We start from the raw sequence: 25,041 nt of genomic DNA on the forward strand, positions 1-25,041 counted from the left end.
TTCATACATTGGCCCATTCAATACTCTCCAGACAAGCAGCTTCTGATCCGAATCTCCCATTCGTGGATTTCAATCAATCCACTTTATGGCACTGAAGTTCCCCAACCGAAGGGGAACTCATTCTTCTTTTTCCCCCACTACATATCAGATTTTGCCTACTCTTCATCACGAGGAACACAAATAGGAATCATGAATAAGTGTGTGTATTATGTTAAGCGCAATTGAGCATCACATATTATTTGCACATTTATTGAATGGAAATGTTTCTGATTCGCATATGCATATTGGTCTTTAGTTGGCGCCTTTATAGCAATGTGCGTGCAGTCTATCGCTCCGATTACATTGGGAAAACCGGCGATCGCTGCAGGTTGTGCTTTAATGTTTGGCTGGTCAACTGCATGATATGGAAAACTTATGTACCTGCTAGACATGCGGATGATCTCATCCTATAAAGTTGCCATTGAATGGCTCAAAGATACTCCATAATGTGCAATTTAACACAATTGCCTCTAAGAGTCGCCAATGGAAATAAAACGAACACACACAAGAAATTGCCCCTACGCCAAACATGCAGTTGGCGTGGAATAACGCACATTCTCAAGTTCATTTCATCGTTAGTAAATCCAAATGTGAGGATGAAACCTGGTGTACACAAAGTTTTTGTGCCTATGCCGCGTTAATACATGAGGCCCCTGGTCTGTGAAATTGCGTGAATGAACAAAACATTTTTTATGCTATAATTCTGAAGCTCTAGCACAACAAATGCAAGCCAAATAATGTAACTCCATTCTCTTATGCTAAACACATTTTCATTTTGGTCAGTTACTATAGGCTCGTTTTTGATGATCCATGGACAAAAGTGGCAAAGCGCAGGGTGCAAACGCATAAAAAAAAACGCCTTGCGCCGTGGCTACTAACATGAACTAATCATGAACAACACTTTATTAGTACAGCATTTATTAATCATAATTGAACAAGTCCATGCTTGTTAACATTAGTTAATGCACCATGAGTTGCACCAAAATAATAATGCACCAAATATTTAAATATATATGATTCCACCTGCTCGGCCGAGCGGACTCTCAGATTATGAACATTAATTATCGACAATAACGAATTATTATTAATCAATAATATTCAGGATGAACTTGTTGTTAATTTGATCAAATAAATATAACCAGAACTCGCCCACTCATCCGAGCGGACTCCGTAATGATTTATTTATTTAAGAAAGGGAATTATTACTACTCCTTGTGAAGTAGATTAATCATTTATAAGTTTTGATCAACTTAATAGCAGCTAGGCAAGGGATTTCAGTGACTTTTTCTGTGAGGCAAACAATACAATCCATTTGATTATAATGGTTTTTATTGACTAGTCTGACATATAACGAACAACGCACAAACATAACATAAAACAGAACAAATGTATACAGAATGTAGATAGGCTATGTACGGGTCTATAGAACACATAACAAACAGAGAGAAACAGAAAAGCGTGGAAATAGAGAGTTCAGATAAAGAGTGGCAAATCTACCTCAGTTCCACACATTATTAAGGATCATCAAGATTATAAAAAACGCCTTTTTGATAAAAGGGGCACAGCTTATTTGCATAACTAAAAATACCTGGGGTGTAGGTATTTGCGGTCTCTCTCTTTTTGCAAGTTTCTTCCGATGTGCTGCAAGTCCTTTTTGATGTCCTTTCTTGATGCGTGGAGTTTGCAATACAGATCGGAGAAACGCGATCGCAACTCTAAACTGTTTACTTTGCCGGAAAAATAAGAAAACGTGGGTTTGAAGAGGCACGCGGACACAGAAGAGCCGCTCGACCCCTTAAAGGGGCGACCTCTTGGAGAGTTCTTTATTCGGATGTTCTGCCACGAGCTTGGGGAGCAGACAGGTTTTAATTGTGGGCCACGTTACACCTCCTTTCGGCATGCTCGACCAGTTATTGTAGGGCAAAGATTGAGCGCGAAACTTTCCTTTGTCTCTAGGCTGCTCATATGCAAATTGAGTGTCCGCCCAAAAGCATGCAGAGAGGCATTATCTCAGAGCATTAAATAATGTAAGCCGTGGTGATTATAATCATGCGCTACGCATCATGTGTTGTAAAATTGTGCAAGCTGCACATCGATACCACACATGATGACCTTAGGACTACGTAAGCCTGGCTTACGCATTCTGACATTATTGATTATTATTGACAAGGCGTACAGGTTATATGAGGGATTATACAGTTAGGAAAATTCAGAAATGAAGTACGAAGTTTACAAAACACATAACATTTATTTTTGGGCTGATTCAGGATTTCTGAGTCCATTTTAGCGTGTGATCCTCAGGTGTGTGTGTGTGTGTACGAAAGGGAACAGGAATGTCTGAAGTTCTAGCCACCCATCTCTAAGCCTCTAGATAAGTGAGGTGTCACTAGAAACACAGACTTTGTGGCACCAGGAGTCGTAAACCCATGCAGAGGTGACTCAGACCCCTTTATAAAATCAATACGTAGTTTTATCTATGCACTGTACGCTACAACTGTATGGTTTTTATTTTTATGTAGGCTCGAAAATAATTTTTGTAATATTTCATTTCTTTAATTCTTTTTCATATGTGAAGATATTTGGACCGGGTGATGTTACGGTCCTCTATGTTATTGCGCTCATAAGAGTTTTTTTAACCTCACTTAGGCCCCGTTTACACTGATGCGTTTTCATATTAAAACGCATAAGTGTTGCTACGGTTACGCCATTCGTCCACACTACGCCGGAATTTCTCGAGAGCTGAAAACGGAGCATTTTGAAAACACTGGAGAGGCCGTTTTCATTCTGAAACGCTGCTGCTCTGGGTTAGTGTGGATGAGGAAAAAACTGAGACATTTGAAAACGGAGGCGGGACTGCTGAGATTCGCTACCTTATTAGGGCTTTTGTGTCATTGCCTTCGTCACTTTATCCTTTCCTTATTTGTCAAGCCTCTATCACATGACTATAACACATGGCTTTAACGCTACCAGAAGACAGTACTGTAAACAACAACATGGGCACAGAAATGGGAGCGTTGTTTGCACTATTGTCTGTTTTAGGCGCCATTGTGCAGTTATTAATTTGTTATGTTTAGTAACAACTCGACCTCATCATCTGTCCACAAAAACACCTCTCTTGCTTTATTTGCCATTGCGTTTAATGTTAAAATGGCGTTTGTTGACTAACAATAACCAAATGCAGAGCGACACGCATTTTCTGTTTATACTAGAACGCGCCTGCCCAGAGTGCGATAATGGTCACGTGATATACGTTTTTGGTGGCGTAGTGTGGACGGAGATATGTTCAGATATGCTAGGTAAAACGCTAGTGTGGACGCAGATCGTTTTTGATCTAGGCCTTAGTCTGACCTATAACCCTAAAAACTTTTTGCCTTGGGGGACCCTACCAGGGGCATTAGCCCCTGACAACAAACCTCATAGGATCACTCAGGCACTCAAACCCCTCCACCACAATGTTGGTTCATGAACAAGTGGTCAACCTTATTTCATTTGTAAATATATACACCCTTTTCTTGTAATTCAGGCAAAAATGTTTTTAGGAGAAATTTAGGGCTAGTATCAGAAAAAAAAAATGGTTAGATAATGATGTGACTTGAAACATGTGATGTCAAAAGCTGATTGTAATTATGATTTGGTACAAAAGCAGCATCCACGAAAGGTCTTTCCTTTAGGAGCAAAGTTGGGTTGAGGATCACCAGTTTGCCAACAAATGCATGAGAAAATGACTGAAATGTTTAAAAACAATAATCCTCAAAGAAAGATAGGATGACATTTGAATATTTCCCCCTCAACAATGCATATTATACTTAAAAGATTCAGTGTGACTTTCAGTGTGTAAATGACAAGGGCAAAGGTCTAAGCTGAACTCCCGTGATCTCCGATCCCCCAGGCAGCACTGCATCAAGACTCATTATTCGTCTATAAGCAATATCCCCACATGGGCTCAGGACAATGTTGGCAAATCTTTCACAAGTACCACAAAATGTAGTTACATCTACAATTGGCAGTTAAAACCGTAAGGTGCTAAAAGGAAGGCCTATTTTAAGTGTTTAGAAGTGCTGTTGACTTCTCTTAACTAGGCATCTGGGATAGACGATCATATAGTGGTATCATGTACTGTGGTCAGATGAATCAGTATTTCAATTATTCTGTGAAAGAAATGGATACTGCATGCTCTCAACCAAAGAAGAAAAGGATCATCCAGACTGTTAGCAAAAAACGGTCTGTCAGCGTATGGGGTTGTGTTAGTGCCCTTGACAAAAGTAACTTGCACTTCTGTGATGGCACCATTAATGCTGAAAAGTGCATAGAAATTTTAGAGCACAATATGCTGCCTTCGAGATGACATATTTTCCAGGGACATCCATGCATATTTTAACATGACAATGCAAAACTCTGCACACATGACAAAGTCCTGGTTGTGGAGGAGGGGATACAGGTACTTGACTGGCCTGTCTGCAACCCTAACCTGTCCTGAGAATGTTTGGCATATGTTGAAGCACAAAATGTGACAACAAAGAGTCTATATTTTCCACCTTAAAAGTTGTTTGCTGAAAAAAATGGGACAAAATTGCCTCCTGTTTATTTTTTTCCCAAATTTCTGTTTAACGGAGGATTTTTTTTTTCAACACAATTCTAAACACAATAGTTTTAATAACACATTTCTAACAACTGATTTATTGTATCTTTGCCATTATGACAGTAAACATTATTGTACTAGATGTTTTTCAATACAGTTTTATACAGCTTAAATTGACATTTAAAGGCTTAACTAGGTTAATTAGGTAAACTAGGCAGGTTAGGGTAATTAGGAAACTAATTGTATCAGCATGTTTTTTTTTCTTTTTCTGTAGACTATCGAAAAAAATACAAAGCTTAAAGGGGCTAATAATTTTAACCTTAAAATATTTTTTTAATAATAAAAAAATGCTTTTATTCTAGCTAAAACAAAACAAATAAGAATTTCTTATTTTGTGAAAATGTCCTTGTTCTGTTAAACATCATGTGGGAAATATTTTAAAATATTTAATATATAAAAAAGAAAAAAAAGAAAAAGAGGACTAATAATTCTGACTTCATCTGTACATATTTATTGTCATACTGAATCTCAAGAGTGGTCATGACATAAGTACAATTTCTATATATATGTATATAACATTTATATATGTGATATATTCTTAGACAGCATGTATATACTGGCAGTAGCAGTTCTCGGTACTTGCTGTGCCATAACAATCAAAGTAGCAGCAGCAGCAAAAGTGGAGATCTATGCCGCCAAGACCAAATACAACATTTATATATATATATATATATATATATATATATATATATATATATATATATATATATATATATATATATATATATATATATATACTACCATAATAAATCATGAGAGTGGTCGTGACAGAAATAAGGAATCAAGGTGAAATTTTCACTTTTGTTAAGACAAATGCAGCATTTTTACTGCAGCTGCAACTAACAAGCACCTCCTTTTACACATTTTATTTTGAGGGTCCTCCTATATATGCTCAACACTTTTTGGAGATCTACCTTCCAGCAGATTTTCAGTTCCAACCCTGATCAAACACAACTAAACTAACTTAGTAGGATCTGAAGGAGCACTTGGTAATTGAGGGCAAGTGCATTTGATCAAGGTTGCAGCCAATGCTCCAGGAAGGTAGATCTCCACGAAAAGAGTTGGACACACCATCCAAGTGCAAACACACAATTTGAGTGAGAAGTAAGAGCACACTTGCTTGCTCTCTCTCTCTCTCTCTCTCTCTGTCTCTCTCTCTCTGCACGAGGTGAAAGAGTGGTGTGGGGTGTGAGAGCAACACGCTGAACTGGTTTCAGGGTTAATCCTTTTTGTTTTCTTTTTTCTCTCTTTTTCTTTCCCCTTTACCCCTTTTCTTCTTTTTTTAGAAGATTTATTTTGTATTGTGATTAATTTGTTTGGTTTAAACTTATACCAGCGATCCCCTCTGATAAGGTAAACCATGGCGTTTCTCTCAGGAGAGGGAACACCTGGTTTTTCTTTCAAGAATGGATGCAAAGTTTATTCGGACCAAGTGTGCCGCAAGCCTGCGTTTGAGTGAAGGTCTCGGCCGTTAGATCCCCCCCTGGGGGCTGGCTGCAGTACAAGTCATAAAGCCCGCCTCCTCCGTGTTAATGAAGGAGACTTGAGCCCAAATGAAAAAATTAATTACACTTGCAATAAAATGTCCCGAAAGATGGTTCTGGTCGATTAAGGCACTGGTTATTGTGCTGAAATAGGTGCAGATCTTCATTTTTGTAAACAGTTTGTTTTTAGCAGTAATTTAATGCTGGGCGTGTCATCGTGATTGACAGTTGTGATTGACAGTTTCTCAAAGCAGACCGTCTAAGCTTCGGCAGGAGACTGAAGTGTTATTATTCGATTTCTGTGTTATTTTACCATGACAAAATGAGTTCAGCAGTAAACTAAAGTTTCTGACATACATGATCCTGGTGGAACACTGTTTATTCGCTAAGGTCAGGGCTTTTTTCGGGATTTATTTGTTTGCTGATACACGTACGCCTAGCCACCCAGATAGCAAAACACACTCTGGCCAGTTCCAGCTAACTTAGATTCTCGCCTGCCGGAGACTTACCCCTCAGAGCTCAGACTGACTGCCTCTGCTGGACCTACTCCAGATGCCTTGACTCACTGCCCGATTCCAGCCCGAGTCAATCGAGCCAGATGCGGCGGCCGAGCGAGCCGGCGCTGCCGCATGCGAGCCGGAATCAGCCCGCGACGCCGCGAGGTTATGCGCTGCGGCCGGAGCTGGCGCGATTGAATATATAAAACCATCATATTTGTTAACGTTTTTACATCCATTTGTGTTGATATGACAGCAAACGCATGCTGAGAAGTTCGGGGGGCGTGTTTGATTTTACATAAAGCATTTGGTTGAAAGCTCGACTCCGCTCATTTTCGCGGCTCCTCCTCTGGCTCCATCAGACAGTTCTTCTGCGCATGTCAAGGCTCCAATTTCAGCAGTCTTTTGCGACAGTTTGTGCCTGTCAAGCAGGCGTTTTGCCCTCAAGGCGTTCAATGGGAAAAGGGGCTGTCGCGTCGTCCATATTTTTTACAGTCATTGATTCGGACCAAGTTTTTACAGTAGAAGAAGTGCTTTTGGCAGTGGGAGAAATAGTTGGGCTCGAAAATATAGTATCTGCCTCAAGAATGAATAAGGCTGTGGTAGTGTTTCTTAAAGATGAGAAACGCGTTAATGATCTCGTGGAAAACGGAATTGTTGTTAACGACACGCTAGTAGAAGTAGTACCCTTGCGTACACCGGCTACTAAAGTAACAATCTCAAACGTGCCTCCATTCATTCCCAATGAGCAAATTCTTAAGGAGTTGAATCGCTTTGGTAAGTTTGCGGGTTCTGTCAAAATGGTTCCGTTTGGGTGCAAAAATGTCGCACTAAAACATGTGCTGTCTTTCCGTAGGCATGTATTCATGTTTTTAAATGCACAGTCTAAGACTTTAGTCATTTCGTTCCGTATTCAACACGGGGACAGTTCTTATATGGTTTATGCAACAACAGAGAGTTTGCGTTGTTTCGAGTGCGGGGATTCAAATGCACTCATAAGAAACAATTAGAAAATGAAAGAAATGACGGAATAAATGAAGAGCGCAATGATCAAAACAACAGCAGTCAAAACAAAAAGAAGCGGCCTACTACAGCGGTGAAAGACGTAGTAATTCCGCGACAAAAACAGAAAACAACCGGCATTAATGATGACAGTTCAGGAATGGCAGATGAACCCAGCGTTGTTTCAGAAGTTGGTTTTCCAACCGAGCAAAGTGCCTAAGGGTCAAGTTCAACGTTAGAGGTAAGTGCGTTTACTTCAACTCTGAGAGCTGGTGATAATGCTGTAAGCCCGTCTGTTTTGGAGAAAAATACGGCTGTTGATACGGCTGTTAAGGAAAATGATGGTGTTGGTGGCAATGCAGTTTTAAAAGAGTGTTGTTTAGAGTCGGAGGTGCTTGCAGAGAATGAAAATAGTGATGAAAATATGGAGGACTGCGATGATAACTGTTCAGAGTTTTCGGAAATTGAGTGTAGTCAGGCGTTGGATGATGTGTATTCGGTAGAAGAATTGAATGCTTTTTTAGATTCAACTAAAGGAAAAAAGACTGACATAGTTAAGCACTTTCCCGATGGCAATAAATTTATTAAATCGGTGCTGATTGCTCAGAAGAATGTGGGCTATGAGGTACTTTCAAAACAAAAACGATTCCGATTGAGTAAGTTTGTAACAACGTTACGCAAAGCTCAAAAAGAACAAGGAAGAGTGTCAAAACGGAAAAAATAAATCACATGGGAGAGGGATCTATTTTTATTTTTGTTTTACTTTACTGTTGTTTCCTGTTTCCCTTTCTATCTTCCCTGCAATGCAGATTCTCAAAGTAGGATCATTAAATATAAATGGGATGAGGGATGGGAATAAAAGAGCTTTACTTGTTGAATTTCTTAAACTTAAAGAAACACATGTAACTTTTTTACAAGAAACTCATAGTGATCAAAAGAATGAATCTGAGATTAAATTATGGTGGGAAGGAAAAACTGTATTTAGTCATGGTACAAATATCAGCGCAGGGGTAGCTATTTTGTTTTCAAAGTACTTAAATATAAATATTATATCAGAAGTAGAAATAGAGAAAGGACGTATTATGTTGGTAAAAGCTAAAGTAAACAATCAACTCTTTGAATTTATAAATATCTATGCTCCCAATAAATGCTCAGAAAAATTTGCAGTATTTAAGAAATTAAGACATTTTTTAAATAGTTATACTTTGGAGGGATTTCTAATTGTGGGAGGAGATTGGAATTGCACTCTTAATTTTCTTTTAGATAGAAACAATCAAGAACCACATCCTGCATTGGCATCTTTTTTAAAAAGTTTCATAATTCAGAATGATTTGGTAGATGTGTGCCGAGACCAAAATGTGAAAATAAAACACTACACATGGACTAAAATAAATCTGGGAATGATAAGTGTAGCAAGACTTGATCGGTTTTATGTAAAAACAGAGTAAGTCGGTGCAATATTTTTCCCTGTTGTTTATCAGACCATAATTTAATTACAGTCAGTATTGTTTTAACACAATCTAATTTTAAAAGCCCTTATTGGAAATTTAATACTGCTTTATTGAAAGAAAAACAATCTTAATCTTAATAAAAAAAAAAAAAATTATTAAAAATTTAAATTATTTTGAGAGGAGTGGAGTTTTAGGAAAAAAGAATTTAAAAATTTGTTACAGTGGTGGGAGTTAGGAAAGATTCAAATAAAAATATTCTGTCAACAATATACATGGTTTTCAACAAGAAAAATAAAACAAAAAATTTCGGAAATAGAGCATGAAATCTGTCATATTACGTCTGGCATGATTCAGCATTCTGATTCATCTTCAGCAGTCTTTTTAAGTAAAAAAAAATAAAGATTTAAAATCATTATTGCAAGTGCGGGCCAAAGGTGCTTTGATAAGATCTCGTTTTATGTCATTGCACGAGATGGATGCTCCTACTTCTTATTTTTTTAATCTAGAAAAAGTGTCAAAAAAAACAAAATGAAATGTATTGTTTGAAGACCCCTGAAGGACTAAAGACTTTTGATCCAGAAAAAATGAGCAAGATAGCTGTGGATTTTTGTTCAGACTTATACAAGAAGGAAGAAACTAATATTGAGTGCATGTCACAAATAATGGAAAAAAATCCCTACTCTTACTGAAACACAGCGCAAGTTTTTGGACAGTGCTATTCCATATCAAGAATTAATGGATGCAGTAAAACAGATGAAGATGGGTAGAGCCCCGGGAATTGATGGACTGTCTATTGATTTTTACTAGTCTATGTGGAATATTATTGGAAATGATTTTTATGAAGTGATTCAAGAATGTTTTAAAGAAAAAAGTCTTCCTACAAGTTGTCAAAGAGCTGTCTTAACACTTTTGCCAAAAAAGGGGGATTTGAGTGATCTTAAAAACTGGAGGCCTGTGTCTGTTTTAACTACTGATTATAAGTTAATGGCCAAAGTGTTGGCTAATAGGTTAAAGACTGTACTTGGTGATTTAATACACCTAGATCAATCCTATTGTATCCCAGATAGAACAATTTATGACAACATTTTCATGGTAAGAGACATTTTAGATTATTCTAAACTAAATGATGTGAATGTTGGTTTTTTGTTTTTAGATCAAGAGAAAGCATTCGATAGAGTGGACCATGGTTTTTTATTTGAAACTATGAGAGCTTTTGGTTTTGGAAATGTCTTTATTTCTTGGATCAAACTTTTATACACAAATGCTTGTTTTAAAAATAGGTGGTAGCTTAAGTAAACCATTAAGAATACTTAAAGGCATAAGACAAGGATGCCCTTTATCAGGCCAACTTTATGCTTTGGCAGTAGAACCATTACTGTGTTTATTAAGAGTAAATTTGTCTGATTTTAAACTTGATGATATATGCAATTCAGTTAAAGTAATAGCTTATGCAGATGACATCGCTATTTTAGTAAAAAAATCAAAAAGATGTTGATATGGTTAAAAACAGCATCTCTTTATTTGAGAGGGCTTCATCTGCAAAGTTAAATTGGATTAAAACAGAGGCTTTTTGATGCAATGAAAAAAGTACAATGAGGTTACCTGTTATTCCTGAAAATGGAAAATGGAAAAAACATGGTTTTAAGTATTTAGGTATTTTTTTGGGATCCGAATCGTATCAAAGAAATAATTGGGAAAATGTTAAAGAAAAAGTGTGTAATAGATTATCAAAATGGAATTGGATTTTACCACAACTTTCGTATAGGGGTAGAGTGCTGGTTATAAATAACCTTGCTGCATCTGTTCTATGGCATAAATTAATTGTGTTGAATCCACAAGATGGTTTTATTAGAGAAATTCAAAAAGTGTTCATAGATTTTTTCTGGAATGGAAACCATTGGCTAAAAGAGACAATATTGTATCTACAATTAAATGAGGGTGGTTAAGGCCTCATGGACATTAAGTCCAAAGTAGCTGCTTTCAGATTGCAGACTGCACAAAAACTTCTTTATCAAAAGTCTCTAAACTGGACAGCTATTGCTTGTACCTTATTCAACTGAGTGGGACGGATGAATTTGAACAGACACCTTTTTTAATGAATTTGAAAGATATTGATTTTAATGGGCTTTCTTCTTTTTATACATCAGTTTTAAATGCATGGCAAATATTTATAGTTAAAAGAGAACTGACCGAAGTAACACAAGAATGGGTACTTGAGGAACCTGTCAAAATCTGTCATTTAAGAATACAGGATAGTTGGATTTCTGCAGAAAAACTTGCTGTGAAAATTAATGTTCACTCTGTTAGGTTTATTGAAAAATTGTTATATGAGGTTCAAAAATTGTTTCATGTAGTAGCATTGCAAACAGAAGTAATTAAGACTGCATTTCCCAGGATTAGTGTAAAAGTAAATTTAGAAGATTGGCAGGAGGATGATACTAGATTACTTTCATTTAAAACACCGCAACTTGATTTCTTTGATGAAATATCTAAAAATTCATTCTATTGTCTTTGTGTTAAATTTTTAAATTTAAAATCTTTGAGAGAAATTCCAGAAACCAAATGGGGAAATTTTGTTGAAATTGGTACCACTCCAAAAGGATGTTGGAGGTCATTATATAAAGTACCAATTGAAAAAAGAAGCGGAGATTTACAATGGCGGATCTCTCATTGGATATTGGCAACAAATCGTTATAAGAATCATTTAAATCCGGTACAAGGAGATGAATGTATATTTTGTGGCCTTTCAGAAACAATGGCTCACCTATTTATTGGATCTTCAAGGCTTTTTAGATTGTTTGACATGTTGAGAGACTTGTGTCAGAAATTTGGTTTCATTTTTACTAATAGTCTTTTTATCTTTGGACCAAAATACAATGCTTTAAATAAGAAAAAAAAAATGTTTTAACAAATTTTCTATTAGGCAGCATGGTTGACAAAAAAAATAAAATGCTATTTGACAGCAATACTGATCCTTTGAACTTGTTCAGAATTTTGTTAAAAAGTAGTAATGGAGTATAAATATTATAAATTGGTGAATGATGTTGATTCTTTCTTTCTTGTATGGGGTGTTGAAAATATTTTATGTCAACCTAATGAAGAAGGAGGCTGTGATATATTGCTGTAAACTTGGTGGTATTAGTTTTTTATCATTGTTTTATTATTATTTATTTTGGGTGTTATTGATTATTATTTTATTTTTATTTTTTGTGTGTGTATATACATGTTTTTGTAATAAGCTGTAATTGTTTTTAACCTGATACAGTTTTTGAACTGTTGTAATTAAAGAGTTGTTAAAAGTCAAAGTCTCTCTCTCTCTCTCTCTCTCTCTCTCTCTCTCTCTCTCTCTCTCTCTCTCTCTCTCTCTCTCTCTCTCTCTCTCTCTCTCTCTCTCTCTCTCTCTCTCTCTCTCTCTCTCTCTCTCTCTCTCTCTCTCTCTCTCTCTCTCTCTCTCTCTCTCTCTCACACACACACACACACACACACACACACACTGAGCATACTATTGCTTCCAGCCTTGCTCATGGGCACCTCAACCGGGTATTGAAAGTTTTAGGTTTATTCACTACCCACATCAACAAGCAAACACACACAGTGAACATACACTCGGAGCAGTGGGCAGCTATTGCACAGGGAGCAATTAGGGGTTGGGTATGAAGGGTTGATAGAGTGAGGTTCATTTACACCCTCTGTCTTCAATTCCTGCTCGGACTGGAAATAGATCCTGTGATCTTTCAATTACAAGTCCAATATTCTACCCGTTAGGCCACAACAGCCTCAGTTGTTTCAAGTTCAAACTCTCTAGGGGGACCATCAAAATCAAGTGCCAAATTTCTGTTTATGTTCACTTTATTTGATTATTTTTTTTAGGCTAATACTGGTGTTCTCTTTGAAATTATGGAAATGCTATTCATACCTTTGGCAAGCGTTCAGGGTCTCCCGGATGTCGAGGTATCACTTTCTGTAACCGCTGAAAACCATAGTCTATGGTGGGCTCATTCAGGGCTATAGACAAGCAGAAGAGAGTATATTAAGTAATTGTAGGGAAAATAGTTATTGGTCACACTTTAGAATAACTGCACAATATGAATCATTTAATAAGCATTAGCAAATATAATTCATTTCTTAAGCAATAATTCTACATTCATAGACATTAGTAAGCAGTTTATAACTACAGCTACAAATGATGTTTTCCTGACAGATGTTACATCTCATTTAGTGTAACAGTGTAAAACAAGGAGTAATTTAAAAATCACACACACATAAGGGCTGGGAAAAAATTGGTATATATACATACTTATATAAATATAAAAGCATTGCAAGATCTTTCTCAAATAATTCTGAATCGATACTCAGAAGTTCAGAATCAATTCTTTATTCAGATTAGATCATGACACGCCTGCGCAGGCATGAGCTCTAAACAGAAAAGTAATTATTATATAATAACTTCAAACGTAATACGTATGCTGCTGAATTGACTTTATTTGGACAGATGAATAAACTTTAAAATTATAGGTGAGATGAGGGTGCTGGACACTGCAGCAGCCGAAAGCGAAAACCTTTAGTTTCTCATTGAGTGTGCGAGTGTTATAGAATCCCCTAGCACACTCTGTTAAAGTAAAATCTTGTGTTTTGTGCTCTGCAAACACAAGTTGTAAATGAATGGGAACCAGTTTGTTTTATGATTTAAGTTGAATACTAGTATCTTGCAAAATATCTGGTAAAACAGGCCTATTATGCACATATATGCACATATAAATATGGCAAAGGCAAAATAATAAAGTTATTTGAAATCTGTTTTTAAAACTATGCTTAGAAACATGTTGAAAGATCTCACCATTAAACAGCGCTTGGTAAGTATTTAAAAAAAGAACTAAAGCTGAACAAAAAGGCTTTAACTTTATTCTAAAAAGCATTTCTTGACATTTTTTTAATGTATAAACAAACAAAAAACATGTAATGCTCTCCTGTTTTTGTTTGTTCTTCATAATTGCTGTAAATTGGTCATTTAATGTCACATTCAGAGCTTGTTCATCCTGAATACCTCTTTTATAAAATTAAAAAATAAAAATTTTGAGGCCAGTAATTTCGACAAAAACAAACGGCGTGGTTATTGTGTTAACCTGCCACCTCTGAAATAATGTTGTACACAACATTAATTATGTATATTACTCTAGTTATATTTGGCAGAAAAACCAAATTCATGCCTGTAATATTGACATCTAACTTGTGGTTTTGAGCGATCTCTCTGTGTGCTTTTTTACTACTTACTGTTTGTATAAAGTATATTGCTATTAAATTATTACTTCATGATGGAAGATATGTGTATCTGCTATAACATTTTTTTTTCTTTTTTTTCTTTCAGTGTTACTGTAATGTGTAGCCAACACTGCTAGGTGAGGTACATATCAACCATGATGACTTTTACAGTAAGTACCTTTTTAACAACTGAACAAGTTATATGTTTATTCATATAAGTCTCAAATACTGATAGTTCGAAGATTTAATGTGTGTGTAGAGTGAGAGCAACCATGTGCCGTGACTCGGTGTAATGCAAACTGTTTCTCAAGTTCACGCAGTTATATGTTAACGAGTTATCAGCTCTACTCCAGCCTTATTTAGCCATTCATTATAAAACAAAATATTATGTGAAACACAACTCTGAAATTATGAACTCTGAAATTAACTTGAAATTATTGAACATTGATTTGGAGTTGTTCTTAAAGGGATAATTCATCCCCAAAAAACTTGAATGTACTCACTATTTACTCAGCCTCATTGGGTTTCAAACTTTTGTGAGTTTATTTCTTCTGTTAAACAAAAAAGAAAGTATTTTGAAGAAAACTGAATACCTGTAACCACTGACTTCCAAAGTAGGACAAAATGCATTATACCACATAGCAATCTCACAGTATTGAAAGTTAATTACTCTACTGTTACTATGCTAATTATTGTGTCAACATCCACATTCTGTAATTATAAAATTAGATTTTGTGACCCAACAATAATATTTTTGAAAAACCTGTTGTATGCACACATTAGCCTACATAATTAACTTTGCTTGTTAAGCGCAAAGATTTGTTTCAAAGCTATTTCCAAATTCAGTTCTAATTTCCAGCAAACGAATAAATGAACAATATTAACGAAGTGTGGTCAAAAAAGTTATTAGTTATATCCAAATACACATGCTATGTCCTGTATTGTCCAAAACCTGACAGGTGGACAAATCTAAGCTTCTTTTTAATAAAAACAAATATGAATATGCTTTCAGCTCGTCTATTGCAGTCTATTTTAGTTCCTCAAAATAGCAACGCATCAACAATGTGCCTTAACACACCTCTTTTCTAGACCAAAACACTTATGAGACCACAAAGTGGTGTAAAGGTATTTACTATTTAAACAACGTGGCAGAAAATAAGAAAATTAAGGTCGTGTTGGTCTTAAAATAGCAACACTTTGGGGGAAACAGGTCTTGTGACTTATTGTGCCTGGTGTATGATAGGGTTTTTAAAATATGCAGCTTAATTTGTTTGAAATGAAATTGTTCAATTTGTTCAAGTTTCTCTTTTGTGATTTTTTTTTCTGGAATAATCTGTGTCAGCTAGGTTAAGTGATCCATTATTAAGATTTCATGGTGTTTTTGACTTTTCAATATGTAACAATACTAATTGTGTATTTAAATTTACTAGTTTAACCATTAAAATGTTATTTCATGAGCTCAGATTACCTTTTGTGGAATGGTAATATTCAGGTGACATTACCCTTAACAATGGTTGAAGTAACCTGAAAAAGTGCTTAAATTTTATGGTGTTTTTGACATTTTTGCACGTCTGTTTGGAAAATTCAATTGGGCCAATAACATGATTGGGAAGACTTCATGTTTTTTTTTAATTGGTTAAACACATTATTCTCCCATTGTAAACAGGCTGTTGCCAGTGTGAAACAGGTTGTTTTTCCATTTTCATTTGGGCCAACTGAAAAAAGTATATAATTTTTTCAGTATATAATAACTATTTTTTTTACAGTGTGAATAATATAAAGTAATTGTTGATTTTTAACTAGAATCTGTATAAATTATGAATTGTGAGTTGAGATAATTTATTGTGTCAATGTTTAGAAATTCCCATTGATTGTATTATTGATATCTGAAATGAGTCAAAGGTAATTTGGTGGTAGTGTAGCTGTTGCTAATCGGTCAACTTGCATATTTTATGTTTGTTGTTCTTCGTATTCCATTATGTGATTGTGCATTTGTGTATGTTGATTTTATGTCTTTCCTTGTTAGGGATTGAGTTGTTTGAGATGGAGGTCATGTGATCCTCCCTGATTGATTTTGTTTATTTGAAAGCCTTTAGTTATGCAGGGTGTGAAATCGCTTGGTTTGTTTGCCTTTAGTTTTAACTGTGTTTATAATAAAATAAAAATGAATGGACATCGGTATCTTGGAAACGTAGAGTTTTTTTAATAACCAGTGGTTTGTTGCACTGAAGGTGACTTTGGCATTATGACAAGGCCAGTTATAACTGAATGTAATTACTTCTTAACATACTGATAAATACATCTGTAGTTTATTATAAAAAATGTAAGTAACAAAAATACAACCCCAAATAAGAAAAACTTAGGACAGTATGTCAAATGCAAAAAAAAAAAAAAGGAAGAAAAATGCTCTAAACTTACTTTGACTTTGATTTTATTGCAATACAACAAACTTCCTCATGATTTTTATTGCTTTTTTTTTTTGCCTAAATAAACATGTATACCAATTTTGGTTCTTGCAACAAATTTCAAAGAAGTTGAAACAGTAATTTACCACTTTATAAAGTTGCCATTCTTTTTCACACTTAAAAGATGTTTAGGGACTTAAGAAACCAAGTGATGAAGTGTTTCAGGTTTAATTCTGTCCCATCCTTTCTGCAAACAATACTTAAGGTGGGCCACAGAATGGCCTCTTTGTGGTCACATTTTGCACTTAAAACAGCAGACTTCACTGCAGACAGTCCAGTCAAGTACCTGTATCCTCTTCCTCTCAGCCAGGAGTAAATTGTAATGTGTGCTGAATGTGTGCGGAATGGTTTTGCATAGTCTTGTTGAAATATGCATGGGCATTCCTGGAAAAGATGTCTTCTGTTAAAGGTGCAGTATATAAGTTTGACACCCAGTGGTTGAACTAGGTATTGCACTCCTGGATCAAAATAAACAGAAGTGCAGGTTGCCAGATTGAGGACAGGGGCCTGTTTCAGTAAGGAGGTTCAAACAACTCAGAGTTTAAACTTGAACTCTGAGTTGATTTACCGAGAGATTAAAAACTGTGAGTTTTCGGTTTCAGAATAGCTGATCTGAGTTGGGTCAATCAACTTCGAGTAGACCAACTCAGAGTTAAGCGCGCACACCGTGACTTTAAAAAGGCATTATCAATAGAGCGCAGACATTACGAGTGACTATGGCAATATCTTAAAAAAAGAGATCACCATTTTTTTCTCCAGCTGAACTTGATGTTCTCATGCAAAGTTATAGCAAATATGAGCGTATATATTTGAAAAGGAGCAACCATCAGTAAAGAAGAGACAGTTAGCGTGGGAATACAGCTGCTCAAGTTAATGCCTAATTTCACTTTTTAAGTATTTAAATATTTAAGTATAATAAAATAAGTAATGTAATTTATGACGTTTATATATATTTTTTCTAAACTTTTTTACACATTTATTAGTTTTAAATGATTTAACAGTCACTTGTGTGTCTGCCTTTTTTATTGATCAAGTGATAGAGGTTAATATAACATTTAGAAGGTAAGCAGTACTAAAAATAATTTTAGAAAGAATAATAATCCCATTAATCTAGTTACATGCATGTCGAAGGTGAATTTAATTTAATTATTTATTAAAAAAGGATAAGCCATTCTCGTACAGTTCTTCTGTGTGTGACTAAAATGTAGGCAATATGTTTCCATCCAAATATATTACATACATTTGTGCAAAACTGGAATATTGCATAAAAGATGCGAATAAAATTCCATCCAACAAGTCAAAGAGAAAAAAATCGTCACTTCCTGATTAAACTGGCACCAAATATTAACAGTAAAAACAGAATTTACTAAGGTAGAAGAAGCTGCGTCGTTTATTTAGCCTAATTAATGTACTTGCGCCTCGATGTCAGAAGACCATGCTGAAACACAATGAACACGTGGGGGCGTCTGAAGCCATGAGACGCGGAGACTCTTGACACGCACCAGACGTTCGGAGGTAATTAATAATATACACTAATACTGAAACAGTTAAGGCATTTTAGAATTACTAAAATAATATTTAAGACATGTTACAGTGTGCTCAGCCAGCTGGTTTGTCCATTTACACACATTTTCATTATCAGATCATGATCTTTTTATTAATGTACTGTAATTTGTTCAGTAAAAGTGTTTCCATCGTAGTTTATGCGCACATTTTCTATCGAATAAAAGTTTATCCTACTCAGTTATGCGCGTTTTTTATGCATATTTTAAAACGTTATGTGCATCATGATGTTTCTATCAATCGTTTTTATGCACATCTCCAAAATGAGCATTAAAATAGGTGTGTGGAAACGTAAGGCTAAGGCGAGAAATACTGCTTCATGTTTGAAAAAGGGGAGGAGACAAACAGAAACTCTGAGTTTAGAGAATAAAACCTGCTTCTGACCAGGTTAGATTCACAGAGTAAGTTACCACAGTAACTGACTCTGAGTTAAAGTTACCTTTCTTTCAGAAACAGGCTTGACTTACCCTGCTTTCTCGAGTTTATCAAACCTGCCATTTTGAAACGGAAAACCCAGAGTTTCTCTCATTTCAGGGTTAAAATGAGAGAGTTTTCAGTTAACCTCCTTTCTGAAACAGGCCCCAGGAGTGAGTGATTTAACCCACATTCTAAATAAAAGCAACGGCACCTGATAGAAGGAATATTCTCCACATAAAATTAGTTTTTGACCTCACCAACTCTTCAAATTGATATATTAGAAATGGCGTGTATATATATATATATATATATATATATATATATATATATATATATATATATATATATATATATATATATATATATATATATATATCTTACAGCTGAACAACAGAAAACTATCACAATGATCACCTCAGGTAAACCTCATGTGCTTGATTCAGTGCTAAATCATAACAATGGAAGTTTGAATGGGAGCCATTTTACATGACATTTATTGCCATATACTGAAAGCAGCAGCAGATAATTCAACTCAGATCTTGAAATTTAGAACTGACTCAGCATGTACATTAGTAATGTTAAAGAGGGCTACTTAATATGTATTAAAGAGATCATAACCCTTACCATTTCTTGAGTGAGTGCATTATTGTGTGCTTCTGAATGGCTGTATTTAAATTTCTGTCGTGTTTCACCTGTTGCAAACAGTCAAATTGCTTATCACTGCGTATTTCATTGTGAAGCGTGTTCGTAGGACATGCGGTTACAGTGTAACCTGCTCACCCGATGTTTACGTTTGTAATATTTATATTGTTTGCTTATTAACAATCTCATGTTGAACTGAATCTCTCATTTCAGAGTTCATATTATACTGTACACCGGAGGGCGCATTTCGGTCACGAGCGCATGCTTTCTGACCCTTTCTGAATTAATAAATGAAAATTGCGGTTTTGTACCAAGGCTACCCGGAGTGCTGAAATATAATTGGCTAAACTGACATTGGACAAGTTAAAATAACATAAATATAGAGAGCGTTCCAGCCAGCAAAATACATTTTTAAAGCAGAATATCTGACTTCAGCATTGCTTTTCAGATAAACAAGAATATTCTCTTGGCATGTTTTTAAAATATCTGCAAACATATTATGTCATTTTTATGCTTTAGAAGAGTCAAAAACTTACATACAGCACCTTTAACATAAGGCTTCCTCTTGGCATAGTACAGTTTTCTTGGATGTGATTTTGTACCAAATCATTGCAATCAGCTGTTGACATCAACTCTACCAAATCACAACATGATTTAACCAATAGTTTTATTAATAGTAACCCTGAATTGCTCCTATCCCAACTTTTTTGGAATGTATTGCAGGTCTGAATGACAGAAAAATATGTGTTTACAAATGAAATGAAGTTGAAATATTTTGTGTTTGTAACGTCTGCAATGAAATGCAAGTCGAAGTACATTTAAAAAATCACTACTTTCTTTTTTTATTTGCGTTTTCGATACTATTCCAAGATTTTCTGAATTGGAGTTGTAACATGAATATTTTTAATAAGGTTAATAAACCCATTACTTTGTCAAAGTAAATAAAGACAATTTCATCAGAAGTCGTTACCTTTACAAAACTTGTAACACATTTGAGAGAAGCAGAACTAAGGAACTTCAGAAGATTCAAGCTGGGTGGCCCTACAAACATGCATTATAAGATAGGACTGTGCAATTAATCGAAAATCCGCGAGATAAACAATTATTCCATTATTTACCGCCCCCTGTCCAGTTGTCCTCACTTGTTGCTCTTAAAAGCGCGAAAGACGGGCGAAAGACTGCGGTCAGCACTTGGTCTCATTCGCACATTGCAACGAGCAGAGAGCACACACATCTAAAGTCATTAACGTGAGTGCTTTAATGTTCAAATAGGTGTCAAAACATGGTGTTTAGTGATTATTCATATTAACCCTCATTTTGTAATAAACAAACGAATTGAGGATCAGAAGACACGTGAAAGCGAAACCATTAAAGTGACAGAGCACAGCTCTCCGCCTGTTTTATCATGATTAATAAAACAACGAGAAAATCCCTCTTTGCTCTTGACTGAAGACTTTTGAAGCTAAAGTGTTTTTCTTACAGTGAAAATGCTAAAAGCACAGTTTGTTTCATATTTTTATTCTATTGTATTTATTTCTCTTTCCTTTGCAGGGAAGAAAATAATGCAGTTGAAGTCAGAATTATTAGCCCATCTGAATATTAGCAACCGTTTCCCCCCAATTTCTGTTTAATGGAAAGAAGATTTCTGAACATAATAGTTTTAATCATTCATTTCTAATAACCGATTAATTTTATCTTTGCTATGATGACAGCTCATAATATTTTAGTAGATATTTTTTTTAAATACAAACATTAAAATTCAAAGTGTGATTCAAAAGCTTGATTAAGGTGATTAGGCAAGTCATTATATAACAGTTGTTTCTTCTGCAGACAATCAAAAATAGATATTGCCTAAAGGGGCTAATAATATTGACCTTAAAAGAGGATTTAAAATATTTAAATTAGCTTTTATTCTAGCCAAAACAAAACAAATAAGCCTTTCTCCAGAAGAAAAATATTAGAGGAAATACTGTTATTCATTGCTCTGTTAAACATCATTTGGGAAATTTATTTTAAAAAAAATTTCAGGAGTACTAATAATTTTGACTTCAACTAATAATCGTTTGGAATAATCGTGATTACAATTATGACCAAAATAATCGTGATTATGATTTTTCCCAAAATCGAGCAGCCCTATTATAAGAGATGTAGGCTAGTTTTTTGGTCGATTAAGTAAGATTGACTTTCATTATAACAAGTGTGAATCTACATAATTCACTCTAGATTTCTTAGGGTAGACAAAAAGATCTTTTTTGCCAACACATGAATTCAGCTTAAGTTTATTGACTTAAGTTTAATAAGCAAGTACACTCAAGCTGACATTCCTATGACTTTGTACAGTATGCAAAAAATATTTCTGTCATTTTTGATGAGATCCTGCATAGTTGTTTAGTGCATGTCACAAAGATATAGTTGAAATTTTGAACAATAATATTGATTGTTTATATATATATATATATATATATATATATATATATATATATATATATATATATATATATATTTTTTTTTTTTTTTTTCTTTAAAAAAAAAAAACAGGCTATACATATAGCCAGACCACACTTCCATAGGCTATGCAGGCTAAAATTGTGACCCTGATGTTTGAATAAATTTAAATTATTAAAAGGATAATAATATCTTTATCAATAAAATTAAGCATTCACAGAACTGCAATACACCAGTTCCCCTTCGGATGGGGAACTTCAATGCTATAAGTGGATTTTAATCCACAAATGGGGATTTCGTTTCAGAAAGCCAATTGTCTGAAAGAGTATATAACGGGCCAATGAAATGCCAAATGAGTTGGCAGCGTAAGCTTGCGCACGTGTGGCTTATTGCCAATTAGCTCCGCAATATAAGCACAGGGAAAGCAAGGAAACGCCATTCTTCTCGCTTCGGAGACTATTACAGCCTTCTGAGAGAGTCGATGAGGGTTCCTCCTGCTGTGATCCAGCGATTTCGAGCAAACGAGAGCAGTCTCCCGGTCCAGAGTGTGTACACGCAGAGGCAGACGGTCGAACTGGGTTTCTCCCTTGCTTGGCATTCTTTGGGTCCGGTCCTCCAGAGCAGTGTGTATAAAGTTGCAATTTCACAAAAAGAGCAACACAGTCGTGCAGCACGTCTTTTTCATGATGGCGCTCCGACCGTGCGTTTCTGGATGCGGTGGTTCCCTGTCCCTGGATGATGGGCACGAGCACTGCGTTGCATGTCTGGGGGTCCATCATGTTAATACAGTACTCGCGGACAGTTCATGTCATCATTGCGATGCCATGACTGTTGCGCAGTTAAGATCGCGGCTAACCTTTGGAAAAGGGCAAACCACCTCAGCTGTCCCCTGCACTGCAGTGGGCACTCGGGCAGATCTGAGGGTTCCAGTGGGAGATAATCCGTCGCCTCCGGGCCCGCTGACCTCCTGCTCCTCTAAGTGCTCCATCCAAGCTTCCATCTAAAGCGATCCATCTAACCAGATGGTAGCCCTTACATTCGATGACACTGGGGACCAGACGTCTACTGCTGCATTGGAGGGTGGGCTTTCTTTGTACTACGACAATCCAGGCCCGCTCGCCCCCCTCGGGCAGGTGAGTGCTGTCAAAACGGATCCTGAAACAGACAAGTTAGCCATGCTTTCCCAGGCTGCTTCGGCCGTGGGGTTGAAGATGGTTTATCCCCAAGCTCCGCGGCCGGACCAACTAGATGGGTGCTATGTAGAGGACCAGAGGGCTAAGCCTTCAAGGCCTCTCTCCCCTTCTTCCCGGAGGTGCACAGTAGGCTCACGCGGTCTTGGAGGGCACTTTTTTTCTGCCCGTGCTTCGTGTCCATCCGCCCTCACAACTCTTGACGGTGGAGCGGCCAGGAGATATATGGTAATTCCTCAGGTCGAGCACGCAATTGCGGTCAATCTTTGTCCGCGTGGCACCTCTTCTTGGCGGGTTCCGCCTCGTCTCCCGTCCAAAGCCTGTAAGTTATCTGCCTCCCTCGGAGCTAGAGCTTACAAGGCTGCGGGCCAGGCTGCTTCCGCCTTACACACGATGGCCACCTACCAGCACTACCAAGCGCAGGCCGAGCTGCACGAGGGTGGGTCCAACCCAGGCTTGTTACATGAGCTTCGCTCCGCAACCGACTATGCTCTTCGGACCACTAAGTCCGCTGCGTGTGTGTTGGGGAGGACAATGTCCACATTACTGGTCCAGAAACGCCACCTCTGGCTAAACTTGGCTGATATGCACAAAGTCGACAAAGTCTGCTTTCTTGACTCCCCCATATACCAAGCTGGCCTGTTCGGTGATACCATCTGTGAATTCACCCAGGAATTCTAGGCGGTGAGAGAGCAGTCTGATGCGATGGGTAATGTATCCCCCTATCGGCGGGACCATAAGCCCGCTCCACCCGCCGAATCACCCATATCTACTGCTCCTCGCCCAAGGCGCCCACCTACAAGAGCTTCCCAGCCCCTGCACATGCCTCCAGTGAAGCAAGCACGTTGAGCACCTCCAAAGCAGGCAGCCCCCCTGCCCAGACCGCCGCTAAGTCCTGAAAACAGACCGCGAAGCGTCCCTGAGACAGGTCATCTGGAGAAGAGGGAACTTGCCCCATTTCCAACGGCACTTTTTACTGCCATAAAAAAAATCAATGAAAGAGCACTTTTCCACTTCCCCGGATGTGACAGCACAAACCCTGCTAGTCCGGGATGCTCTGCTTCCCAGCTCGCAGGTTCTGTGCGCTTCGCCAGCGGCTCATGAGCGCTGGGAGGACGGTCTCCTTTCTCCCACCCCTCAAGTTCCCTCTCGGGAGTTTAGGTGCGGAGTGAGAGCGAATCTCACGTCTCCAGCTCTTCCACGAGACCCACTCCGGGCTGCCCCACTGCTGGTACGTCAGCGATTGTAGCGATGAGTCCATTAGCGAGAGCTCTGCCTACCTGGTTAGCGTGGGCCAGCCCTTCGCGGTGGCTCATACGCACAGTCAGACTCGGCTATGTGATTCAGTTCGTGAAACGGCCCCCCAAGTTCACGGGTGTGTATTTCACCAGAGTCAGCCCCCTGTCCGCCCCTGTCTTGCGAGAGGAGATTGCTGTCCTCCTGGCGAAGGATGCAATCACACCGGTCCCTCCAGCCGAGATGTAGAGCGGGTTTTACAGGCCGTACTTCATCGTACCCAAAAAGAGCGGTGGGTCACGGCCAATCCTAGATCTGCGCGTTTTGAACCGCTGTCTGTACAAGCTCCCATTAAGAACGCTCATGCAGAGGCGCATCCTCTGGTGCGTTCGTCCTCGGGATTGGTTTGCAGCAATAGCCCTCAGCCCTTGGAACAACCCCTCGTTCCTACAGGCCAGAGTGCCTCTAGGACAGGCGTCCAGTCATGTTGTTATTTTAACAGATGCTTCCAGCATAGGCTGGGGGGCTGTGTGCTGCGGGCCTGTGGAAAGGAACCCAGTTGCATTGGCATATCAATCGCCTGGAGCTGTTGGCAGTGTTCCTCACTCTCCACAGTTTTTTTCCGGTGCTTTTTCCAGCACATGCTGGTCATGACGGACAGCACGGCGGTGGTGGCCTATATCAACCGCATGGGGGGGTATTCACTCTCGCC

The 25,041-nt window shown here is 37.4% G+C and overlaps 1 protein-coding gene across 8 annotated transcripts in view; it reads right to left on the minus strand.

Moving 5' to 3' along the window:
* The window catches only part of ebf1b (EBF transcription factor 1b), a 264,404-nt gene that overhangs the window by 70,874 nt on the left and 168,489 nt on the right, over positions 1–25,041 (minus strand). For all 8 annotated transcript variants that reach the window (XR_015520545.1, XR_015520544.1, XR_015520541.1 and 5 more), the window contains exon 11: positions 13,029–13,117. Coding sequence is in view for 4 of the 8 variants with exons in the window: in XM_087301781.1 (XP_087157907.1) it covers positions 13,029–13,117 (89 nt within the window). In the remaining 4 variants the exon portion in view is untranslated. The remainder of the gene's footprint in view (positions 1–13,028; positions 13,118–25,041) is intronic.

The sequence above is a fragment of the Danio rerio genome, chromosome 21 (assembly GCF_052040795.2).
Source record: "Danio rerio strain M-AB ecotype USA chromosome 21, GRCz13ab, whole genome shotgun sequence".
NCBI classification, from domain to species: Eukaryota; Metazoa; Chordata; class Actinopteri; order Cypriniformes; family Danionidae; genus Danio; species Danio rerio.